At 40.6% G+C, this 10,276-nt stretch overlaps 1 protein-coding gene across 1 annotated transcript; it reads left to right on the top strand.

Moving 5' to 3' along the window:
* Positions 1–10,043, top strand: SLC35G1 (solute carrier family 35 member G1). Its single transcript, XM_068688034.1, has 3 exons — positions 1–737; positions 4,450–4,630; positions 5,140–10,043. Exons 1-3 carry the CDS (start codon positions 458–460, stop codon positions 5,897–5,899), a joined length of 1,221 nt encoding a protein of 406 aa, XP_068544135.1. The 5' UTR covers positions 1–457; the 3' UTR covers positions 5,900–10,043.
* The last annotated feature ends 233 nt before the right edge of the window (positions 10,044–10,276 follow it).

Genomic DNA, 10,276 nt, shown 5'->3' with positions numbered 1-10,276 from the left:
GAACGCCGCCGCGCCAAGCTTGCCAGCGGCGCCCGCCCGCGGCCTGCAGGGCCACCAACGTGAGGGCTCCGCGAGGGCGCCAGCAGCGGGGCCCGGCGGGGGGCGGCCCCGCCACTCTCTCCGGCGCGATGCGGGCTCCCCCTCCCGAGGCGCCGCGGCCTCGCTCCGTCGAGCCGAGCCCCGGCCGCCCGCCCGGGCACGGTTCTGCGGGTCCCCTTCAGGCGGCCACCGCTGTCCGAGGGGACTGCGGGGCAGAGCCGGCGGCGCCATCCCTCCTGCCCTGGATGGGTTTGGCTCCCGCTGTCCCGCGAGCAGGTGCCCGCCGTGGGACGTGGACGGGGACCGGCGCCCCGGGGGAACCAGCCGCGGCTCGGCCGTAACCCCCCGCCCCTCTGGGGCACGGCGCTGCCGCCCCGGCCGGGGGAGGGAGCCGGGCGGCGCTGGGCGGCGGCACCGCATGCGCACCAAGCCAGGTGCCTGCCGGCTTGCGAGGAGCCGGCGGCATCGCACGGAGCCCGGCTCCCTCATGGTGCTGTCTCAGGCCGGCGAGGCTGCCGCTGTCCCGGCTGGGACAGACAAGGAGCTGGAGGCGCCGCCGGGGCTGGAGGACGATGCGGGCACGGGGCAGCCCTGCCTGCACCCGGCGGCACCGGGCATGGAGGCGGTGGGCGCCGAAGAGTGCCGCGTTTGCGGCTGCTGCTCGGGCTCGCCCTGGCCGCGCTGCTGCGGGGCACCCGGTGAGGAGGGCGGCAGGGGAAGGGGCTGGGGCTGGTGGCAGGGGGGCAGCGTCCTCCTGGCGGGGCTGCCCGCCCGCGGAGTGACATTGCCGCCGGGACAGAGGAAGAGGAAGCGGCCCCGGGGGCCCCGGCTCGCACCGCACCTCACCTGGCAGCCGGCGGGGGCGCGGGGCGAGCGTCTTCGGCCTCACCCTCTTCTTCCTCTCCCCGCTGCCTGCCGCTCCGGGGCGGCCACAGGTGTTGGGGTTCGCTTCTTGTTGTGAAGTGAGGCTGGTTTGGGGTGACTCCAAGCTGACAGGTTCAGCTGGCAGCGCTGTGCATGTTTTGAGAAGGGGCATCGCTGCCCTCCTGAAAGTAACGGGGAGGGACTCTGCTTACAGCTGTGACTTCCCTGGTAATTGCTACCATACTTTTGTGTGACTGTATTCTTCACTTTGTCAGTCTCTCACTTTACTCTGTTATTTTGAATTGATGAAGCCATAGCTTTAGTGCAAGATGTACAACAACATGTTGTTCTAGGCTCAACGTGGCTGCCTTTTAAAACATAAATGTTAGCTTAAAATAACTTTAAGTCACCTGAAGTACTTAAACATGCTTATTTTTTAAGCAACTATGCTGGGGAATAGTTCCTATTAAATATGGACTATAATTAATTTTCTAGTAGAAAATGTATAGAACGGCAATCCTTGTTAAACAGGGAGCTATGGAGAGGCCAAAAGAGATGGCAGACCAGTGAAGTTTACATTAGTACTGAGGCAAAGCTTGGAAAAAACAATATTTGAAACCCCAAGAAACTTGCAGTTATTTGCAAAAGAACTTTTTTTGTGTGTAATCAGTCTAGCAAAATGTTGAGTCAATGGGTGAACTTTATGACTCATGCCTGTCTGCATGACCGTGGTTAGTTCATAGGCAGGCTGTTGTGCCCGTGGTGCTTTCCTGTGGTCTGAGAGAACTGTTCTGGTCCTTCTTATGTGAAGAACAGATAACCTTCCCCTGGCTTTCCTGAAGGCTGGGGAGAAACAAGTTCTCATTGACTTCTTTCCCTGTGGCCTATCATGCCTCTGCTACCGCTCTTAAGTTTGCATGTATGTAAGAGGTGGTTTGATTTTTTTTTCTCAATATATATTTTTCAAGTATAAAAGATGTTGGAAAGCATGGCATTAAAATGCAAAGAGAATTTGCACAGATGATTGCATGCAATGGGAGGCATTTGACTAGGACTTGAAACAGGAGTGGAAGATCATTTGAAAGCTTTATTCATGGACATAGCCAAGGAATGAAACTGGAAGGCCAAGTCTAAAATCTATAGCCACTCCGAAGAGAGGATGGGTACTACTTGAAACTTTTTCAGACAGCAACACTTCTAACAAAAAGTGTGAGTGCTTGAGTGTCTTGATGGCATGGGATTAGCATTTGGAGGCCTATCGTTCTGTGGGATGGGAATGTTATCTTAACCGAACTTTGTCTTAGGACATGTTTTGAAACAAGTACTTTAGAACTGCAGTTCTTGTTTTTGGTGGAGGAACTTGCACTGTTTTATTTTTAAAAGGAAATAAAACGCTCTCATTGTGTTGAGCATATGCTTTGGCAATATGAAACGATGGTTTAAATTCTAGTATTACAAGATGTCCTTTCTGGTAGGTTAGGTGTATTGGGCAGCTTACAGAAATGAATTCCTTTTGGTTTTTCTTTTAATCCAAAGCTTAATTCTGGGTGTAAGATCCTTTTAGCTTGCTTTGCTGTAATTTGACTGGTTTTCCATTTCAACACTTCCATTATTTAGATTGGCTTCATTCTGTAGTAATCAGGCAAGCTATCGTGCCTGAAATAAGATAATAGCTCTGTTTGTGCTGTGTTCTCCTGTAAGCCAGCCTGCATTTGGATTTCCCATTTTGGTCATTGGCCAGTCTGATTCCCCTTGCTTTAATATTAGTGACTTTGTTGATTTTGTATTTCTTTTGCATGACTGCGTGGATTAGGACATTATGTAATTCACAAACGTTTTTTAAATCTGCTCTGTTTGATGGTTGATAGACGTCCACGACCTGTGTTGGTTAGTGGCAATTTTAATAGTTCCTTTTATGTGAGTGACTGTTGCTAAATAGAAATATTTCTATCTAGTAGAAACTGCCATTCATTTTCAGCTGTTGTGTGGCTGTATTTCTTGAAAAGTAGGCCTTCTGCCTATTTTAAATCCTGTTTGCTGTTGTACAGCCTGGGTCTTTAGAGCTGTTAAAGCAGGAACCAATGCTGTACCGAATTGTCAGCCCACAGTTACAGCTCTGAGGCAGTAAGAAAAAGGCCCTTGGTCTTGAGAGCTGATCTCAGGGAGGATCAAAATGGTTTGTGACAAGTTCTGTTAATTAACAAAAAAACAAAATAAAAACAACCTTCAAAACCATACGTAGTTGCTAAGCAACTCACAGCAGTGCCCTGCTGATAATGCTTCAACGCGAGGCTCTGTGGCTGCTGCGCTGTGTGTGCTATGAGGCATCCTTTTATCAAAACACCGCTTTGTGGATGTGGAGTTCGCTGTTAATCTTTAAGAGGGTGTTGTAGAAGAAAGGGCAACCCCTGATATTTTAAGCAGACACAAAGAAAAAATACAGTGAGGTAACATCCCACTCTGATTTCGAGAGAGGTTCTTTTCCATGGCTTTCACCTCTGAGTTTGGTGGCAGGACTGTTCCTCTTATGCAGCAAGTAATATTGGGGGAGGAAAAAAATATATCTGGTTTCTTTGGAGACAGCATTGAGGTCAGCAGAGGCTCACTCTCTCTGTTTGCTTTCACTTTTTATATTTTCTTTTTATAGTAGAGGGTGGAGAAGATGGGTGGAACGAGGAAGAGTATGTCACTGAAGTGAAGTCGGCCTGAAGCAAGCTTGGATAGAAGCCATTAGACTTAGGAACTGCTTCAGGAGGAGTGAGTCTGATAGATAAGTGTAATCAAAGGTGAAGCTAAGGTCTTCATGGAAGTTTTATAGTTACCAGTACTTTGTAGGAGGCCAAAGGTGTTTTAAAGCTAAGGACCTTCATTTCTTCTGGTTTAAAATGCTTGATATTTATTTGAATAAAATACTTATATAATATCTTGCTGAAAGAATCTAAAACTCTTGTAGTTGTAGATCAAATTTAGGGTCATCTAGCTGTAAAATGCATGTGAGGTATAACAGAAGTGTGGTTCTTTATGCAGTTTTTATCTGTACGTGTATGTGAGAAAGGAAACTGAATTGTTGCTTAGGAACCTTAATACACTTATTCAATAATCCAGTAATGCCCTGATAATCAGTTTTGGTATTTCATAATCTGACCATGGCCCATTTTGCAGTCAGTTTTATTTAGTGACCATGGGCGGTAGTCAGAATCACACAACTAGTCCTGTAATGGATATCCCAAAGTGCAGTCGTGCCTCAAAGAAACCTGCTAATTGACATAGGACTATGAGAAATGCAGGAATAGTTTTGCATCCAAAGTGTTTTATCTTTTATCTCCAGTTTTAAGGAAAAAAGGAGGGCTGTGGTGATTAGTGAAACATACTTTCAAGGTAGGTCTGGTAAATAAATGTGGTATTTGCGTTTGTTTCTTTTGCTTACCTCTGTGTACTGCAAGAATGGCTACAAATGTACACAGCACTACAGTATGTAAAGACATCTAAAACAAATCCACTGATTGCTGGACAGATCAGTACTAACCGGAGTTTTATCTGTTGCAGGAACAAAGAAGAAAGCTGCTTGTCCAGGACTTGGTCTTTTTTATACCTTACTGTCTGCCTTCCTTTTCTCAGTGGCCTCTTTATTCCTTAAAAAGATAGAAGATGTACATTCAGTGGAAGTGAGTGCATTTCGATGCATTTTCCAAATGGCATTTGTTCTTCCTGGTTTAATATACTACAAGTAAGTGTAGAAAAAATATAAAGTTATTTATTAAAAGTAGAGATTGGAACTATCACTCGATAATTTGGATCTTAAATCAGATTGTGATATTGTTAATCTGACTTTGTATGCCTAACTGTGTTGTTTTGGATTAATTGATAATTTCTTATTTCAATTCAGAAAACTGAAAATCTTTCACTCCCTGAAATGTAGAAATTAATTCATGGAAGACCAATACATCTAATGTAAACTCTGTAGAAGTGTTGTTAAAAATAGGAGATAATTTGTTGATAATTTTGGGGTTATTTGCAAGCACAAAATTAATACTAGAATAGGTTCCTGACATTAAATGGGATTGGCATGTGGTGGTGGAAGTAAACGGCTCCATGATCAAACGTTTAAGTGTTTTGATGTTTGAGATATGTCCATCATTTGGGAAGTTTTGTACAATAATGTCATTGGCTTGCTTATTTCATGCCCAATATCTGTTTATATTTTAATGTGACACTCTTGTTTTTCTTAATTTTCAGAACAGGGTTTTTGGGACCAAAAGGTAAAAGAATTTTTCTTTTCTTCCGAGGACTCCTTGGCTCTAGTGCAATGATTCTTCTCTACTATGCTTTCCAAGTAATGCCTCTAGCTGATGCCACAGTTATAACTTTTAGCAGTCCTGTTTTTACATCATTGCTGGCATGGATCTTTCTCAAAGAGAAATACAGTATTTGGGATCTTCTGTTTACCCTCTTCACAATCACTGGAGTGGTTCTTATTGCCAGACCACCATTTCTGTTTGGGTCGAACGTTACGGGGATTGAAGGAAGTTACGCAGATCATCTTAAAGGAACTATTGCAGCAATTGCAAGCACAGTGTCATCAGCTTCAACTTTTGTTATACTCAGAAAGGTGGGAAAATCTGTGCATTATTTTTTGTCAATTTGGTATTATGCAGTCATTGGTTTAATTGGATGTGTTATAGCATTGTTTGTTATGAATGAATGGCGTTTACCATACTGTGGTAAAGACAGAGTTTTTCTAATATTGATAGGCTTATTAGGATTAGGGGGTCAGATATTTCTCACAAAAGCATTACAGATAGAGAAAGCTGGACCCGTAGCCATAATGAAAACAATGGATGTGGTGTTTGCTTTTATTTTACAGATTCTTTTTCTCAATCATCTACCAACTTGGTGGACTGTGGGTGGTGCTCTTTGCGTAGTAGCTAGTAGTTCTGGAACTGCCATTCGTAAGTGGCGGCAAAGCTCAAAAAAAGCTAAACAAAATGAAATCTAACTACGCAGACACTGTTTCATTACAGAAATGAGCAATCTTGAAATATATAAAATATTTATTTTTATTTATTTTAAATATTTCATGAAACTATAGTATCAAACTATACCCAATAAAAGTTGATTTTTTTTTTAAACAAAAAAGAAAATGCTTTAACAACTGATTAGGTATATGCTTTTTTTATTATATTTAGGCATGCAAATATGTGAAGTAGGAAGATATTTAAAGGTTGCTTGCTTTCCATCTAAACTGGACAACAGTAGCTGGACTTTTATTTTCCTAAACTTCATGTACCTACTTCTCTACTTTTTAGATCCTTTCTATAATCTGAGCTGTGAAAATAGAATTCTCCAAAGCTTATTTGGTACTATCCTGTGCTTGATTACCAGAGGGATTGCAATGCAAAGAAGTTAGAAGGAAATAAAGAATTTTAATCCTAAAAACAGTCAACTTTTTTAGAACAGATAAAGCTTGCACTCTTACAAGCTTTGTAATTTATTTTCACAAAACAGAAACCAAATATGTAGGGATTTATTTAATGTAATTCTAAAAGAACAAAGGATATTTCGTCTTTCCAAGTCATGTCAAGGGAAATAATTTTTGATAGTTAATTTTTCAGATTTGCTTACTTTTTAAAAAAGCAAAAAGTTTATATGTGCTTTACAGACAATGAGACAATGTAATCCCTCTCTTTTAATATAATGTTCTCAGTAAATATGACTGTAGTTGCTGTAGTCTCGGGAGAGACAACAGTTAGCTATATACCACTGGTAAATTAGTAATTTCTTGTGGTATAGAATGTTATGCTGTAGCTGCACTTTTCTTTATTCTATGCAAAAGATTATATTTTTTAGATATTTAATATAGGTTATTTTAAATGCTACTTAAGACTGATTTGTTTAAATTATTCTGTACAAAATTCTTTATGAGACCAAGTTTGTTTTCTTGGCCTTCATAAAGTTAGCAAATGCTTTAATGTAAATCCTCCTGTTTCATGAGAGTTTACAAGAGAATGCAGACAAATTGAGGTCTCACAGAAAATGCAGATTCGCCAAGGTTGTGGCAAAGGTTTTATAGAACAGGTTTGTGGAGAGTTTAGTTTGGTGGGAGGGTGGAGCTATGCATGTGCATCTGACGCACGCTGTATCAGGCAGTGCTAGCGGGTAGCTTCAGCCCCATTTCTCCAGCTGGCCTTTTTAATGCACTTGGTCATTTCTCTTATGCAGTTTTTCATTTTGATAGCTTTTATTAGGATAGTGACAAATACTAAGGAAAAAAGCTTGTTATTGATCTCAATGTCCCTCCTGTTTGAGAAGGAATACATGTTTAGTGTAAGGTAGGGGTGTTTTCCCAAATGAATTCTTGTGTATTTTTGAGTCATGTTTCAGTAGTCCTTAAATAAAAATTTAAGTTGTATCTTTATATGATCCTTTGCGTCACAAGGCGTTCCAGATATTTATTTACGCACTTCCATGTCTTCTAAAGGAGCATGTTGTAGCCAATAAACAATTGCATCCTGCAGAGCAGTTCTGGGAGAGTTGAGTCCTGAAGAAGTGGAACGTGTATGGTACTTTGGGATGTATTTAGATAAGAGAAGCTATCTTTGTGCAAGATTCTGTACTTAAACCAACACCCTGAATCTACATATGTTTATGGACACAAGCAGATTCCATCCTCATGATCAAATCAGTTTCTGTGTATGGCTGTCTGATCCCTGTTTCTCTTGACAGCTGAAGTTCAGCTACTCCTGACGTGGTCAGGAATAGTATGCAACTTGCTTTCACATCTCTTTAAAACATGGTCTAATAATAAAACTTCCAGTTTAGCCCTCATTTTACTTAATACTTGAAATTGTAGACTGGGACTCTTTCTTCTGCTGCTCAGCCATCACTGCCATTGAGTAACACCTTTCAAGGGAGGAACAGAAAATAGACTGCATTTTTTTTTACTGCTTCACTTCATGTTTATATACATGTGTTTATACATTAACACTCATAAAGGTGCAGTTCCAAAGCAGTACGGATTGATGTAAATTTGAGTTGTCAGCTAGTCTTGGTTCCTCCCATTGGTTTGGTGGTTATGTGGTTATGTGGTGAGCTGCTTCAGCTGAGTAACTTTTTGTAGGGTTGTTGCAGAGGGCAAAACCAGAGTGTCCTGAAGTTGATCATTATGTCAAAACACCAGGAAGGGGAGTTAGCCAGAAGTTTAAATTGCAGTGTGTGAATGCTGTGTTGTCAGTACAGACTAAAATAAGCTTATATTGAAAACTCTTTAGCTCATGTGATTTCAATAGTTACGAATCTTATTTACACATAGTTGAGAACATGCTACTGAAGAAAGGACTATTTTCTTGCACTAGGCATCTATGTAAATGCAGAAAATAAGCTGACCTAAAGTCAGCAACTTGGCATAGTAATTGGTAATTCTTTTTTCTGAGTTGGTAGCCCTGAATAGAATGAAATTATGCAAAAGGCCAAGGATTTTTCTTTTTTTTGTAATTGAAGGTTTGGTGTTTTTTACAATGCCTAATAAGATGGTCAAATTCTCTTCTTCCCTTCCCTAAATGAATCTGAAAAAAGGTTCAGCCAATTTCATTTCACATGAAATGAAATTGGCTGAACCTTTATTATTTCAGACCAGTTTTCCTATTTTTCCTTTCCTCTGATGTGTTTTTTTTCCCCCAGTTTTCATACAGCAAGTTCCTCAGGGTCAAATGTTACTTTTTTCTAAGCTTTACGTCAGAAATATATTACTAATATTCATCACCTCTGTCTTATGATCTTTACAGTATTTATGTTCGATAAATGTGCTTTCCTAATAGGAAGCTTTTCCTTTGTAATACGATGGAATATTGTTGCATTGTAACTGCTGTTCTATAAAGTTACTCTGGAATTACAACTTAATTAATTCAACATACTGATTTCAGTGGATCTTGAATATAGAAATAAGTAATTACTGGTTGTTTTGCACATAAACACAGTGTTAAAAGATTTAGTTGTTACTGATTAATCACAAGCATGTTTTTATGCTCTTTACTATGCAAACCACTGTAATCATCTATTGTCTTCAGTGAGACTTTACAGCCTTAAAGCCTTATGTACATGACTCTTATACAAAGCTGGTGTCTGAAAAAGCTGTGTACTGTCACTGTGCAGCAGCCAGTTTCAGGTTAAGCTGGTTGTCAAGGTATGCTCTAAAAGCCCTCAAGGTATTTGTACACTAAGAATATGACAAGTTCATTGTGTGGACAAGTGCATTAAATTGGATTTCTTGCATTTGTCAAACACCAGACATGAAGCAACCTCAGCATAACAGCATTGGTGAAATAACTAATTCAATGTGCTATCTTTCTTCTGAAACTAGGCTCTTTTCCCATTCCAAAAGCTGTTCTAAGGTGGATCTTCCTGTATTTGGTAACAATAAGATGGGTAACACATATTTGACCATCATTTAGTATGAAAACACTGCTACCCTGCTAATTTTCTCTTCCTTGAAGAGCTCTGTTCAGGAGCTGTCTCTTGGTGGAAAGCTTATTTCTAAAGAGACAGCGTCCTAAAAAGTTATTTCCTTGCTAATTGGCAGTGATCAACCATGAAGAATCTGTTTTCCAGTTCTCTGTTAACCAGTGTAGGCTCATCTGTCATCAATTCCACAAGGACAGTAGAAGCACGATCTCTGCCTGTGTGTGTATTCAGGGTTCATAATGCTGACAGATGTGCAGCACTGATTTGAATAGGACTTTGCAGTTACCAATAGAATGTTTTCGTGGTCATAACTGCCTGTCCATCCAAAGAAAAGTTGTGGCTTTATGTTCCTGCAGATGCAGGTAACTTTGGGACAAAACATACATGTTTCTATAAATCGGCGATGGTAGCACTTCTGTATATCAGAATGAGCAATTTCATATTTTATGTGAACTGTCATTTGACAAAAATGAGGTATAAATACCCTCAGCATTAATTAACAGATTTTTACTGTGTCCTATATATTGTTAAATATATGTTAAATGATATGTTTTGTAGAATTTACTGGCTTTGTTATGTAGTACTATATTTTTATAGATACTTCTTACATATCAAAATGTCAAGAATATTTTCATATGAGATTTATATTCATCATTGCTAATAAAATGAACTTGAAGAATTAATCTCTGGCTTTGCATTGATTAGTAGAACATACTTGAACGTAGTGATCATAAAAGCTGTGTGAAAGAATTGTTAATGAAGGAGTCCCTATTAAATATGAACATATGCCTCAAATCTTGCTACTACTTCTTAGCATGCTGTGTCACTGTTAATGCCTTAAAAACAAACTGTAGGCAGAAAGAAGCTCCATCAGCTTTCTCCATACGGTAATATCTCAACTGGAAAAACTGGCATG

Source organism: Anas acuta, chromosome 7, assembly GCF_963932015.1.
Source record: "Anas acuta chromosome 7, bAnaAcu1.1, whole genome shotgun sequence".
Taxonomy (NCBI): Eukaryota; Metazoa; Chordata; class Aves; order Anseriformes; family Anatidae; genus Anas; species Anas acuta.
Note: the sequence above shows the minus strand (reverse complement) of the source record. Positions and strands in the feature narration are given on the sequence as shown.

Coding starts and splice junctions, on each gene's coding strand:
- SLC35G1 (XM_068688034.1), top strand. CDS start 458: ATGCGCACCAAGCCAGGTGCCTGCCGGCTTGCGAGGAGCCGGCGGCAT. Junction 738..4,449: donor GCGCTGCTGCGGGGCACCCG/GTGAGGAGGGCG, acceptor TATCTGTTGCAG/GAACAAAGAAGAAAGCTGCT. Junction 4,631..5,139: donor CCTGGTTTAATATACTACAA/GTAAGTGTAGAA, acceptor CTTAATTTTCAG/AACAGGGTTTTTGGGACCAA.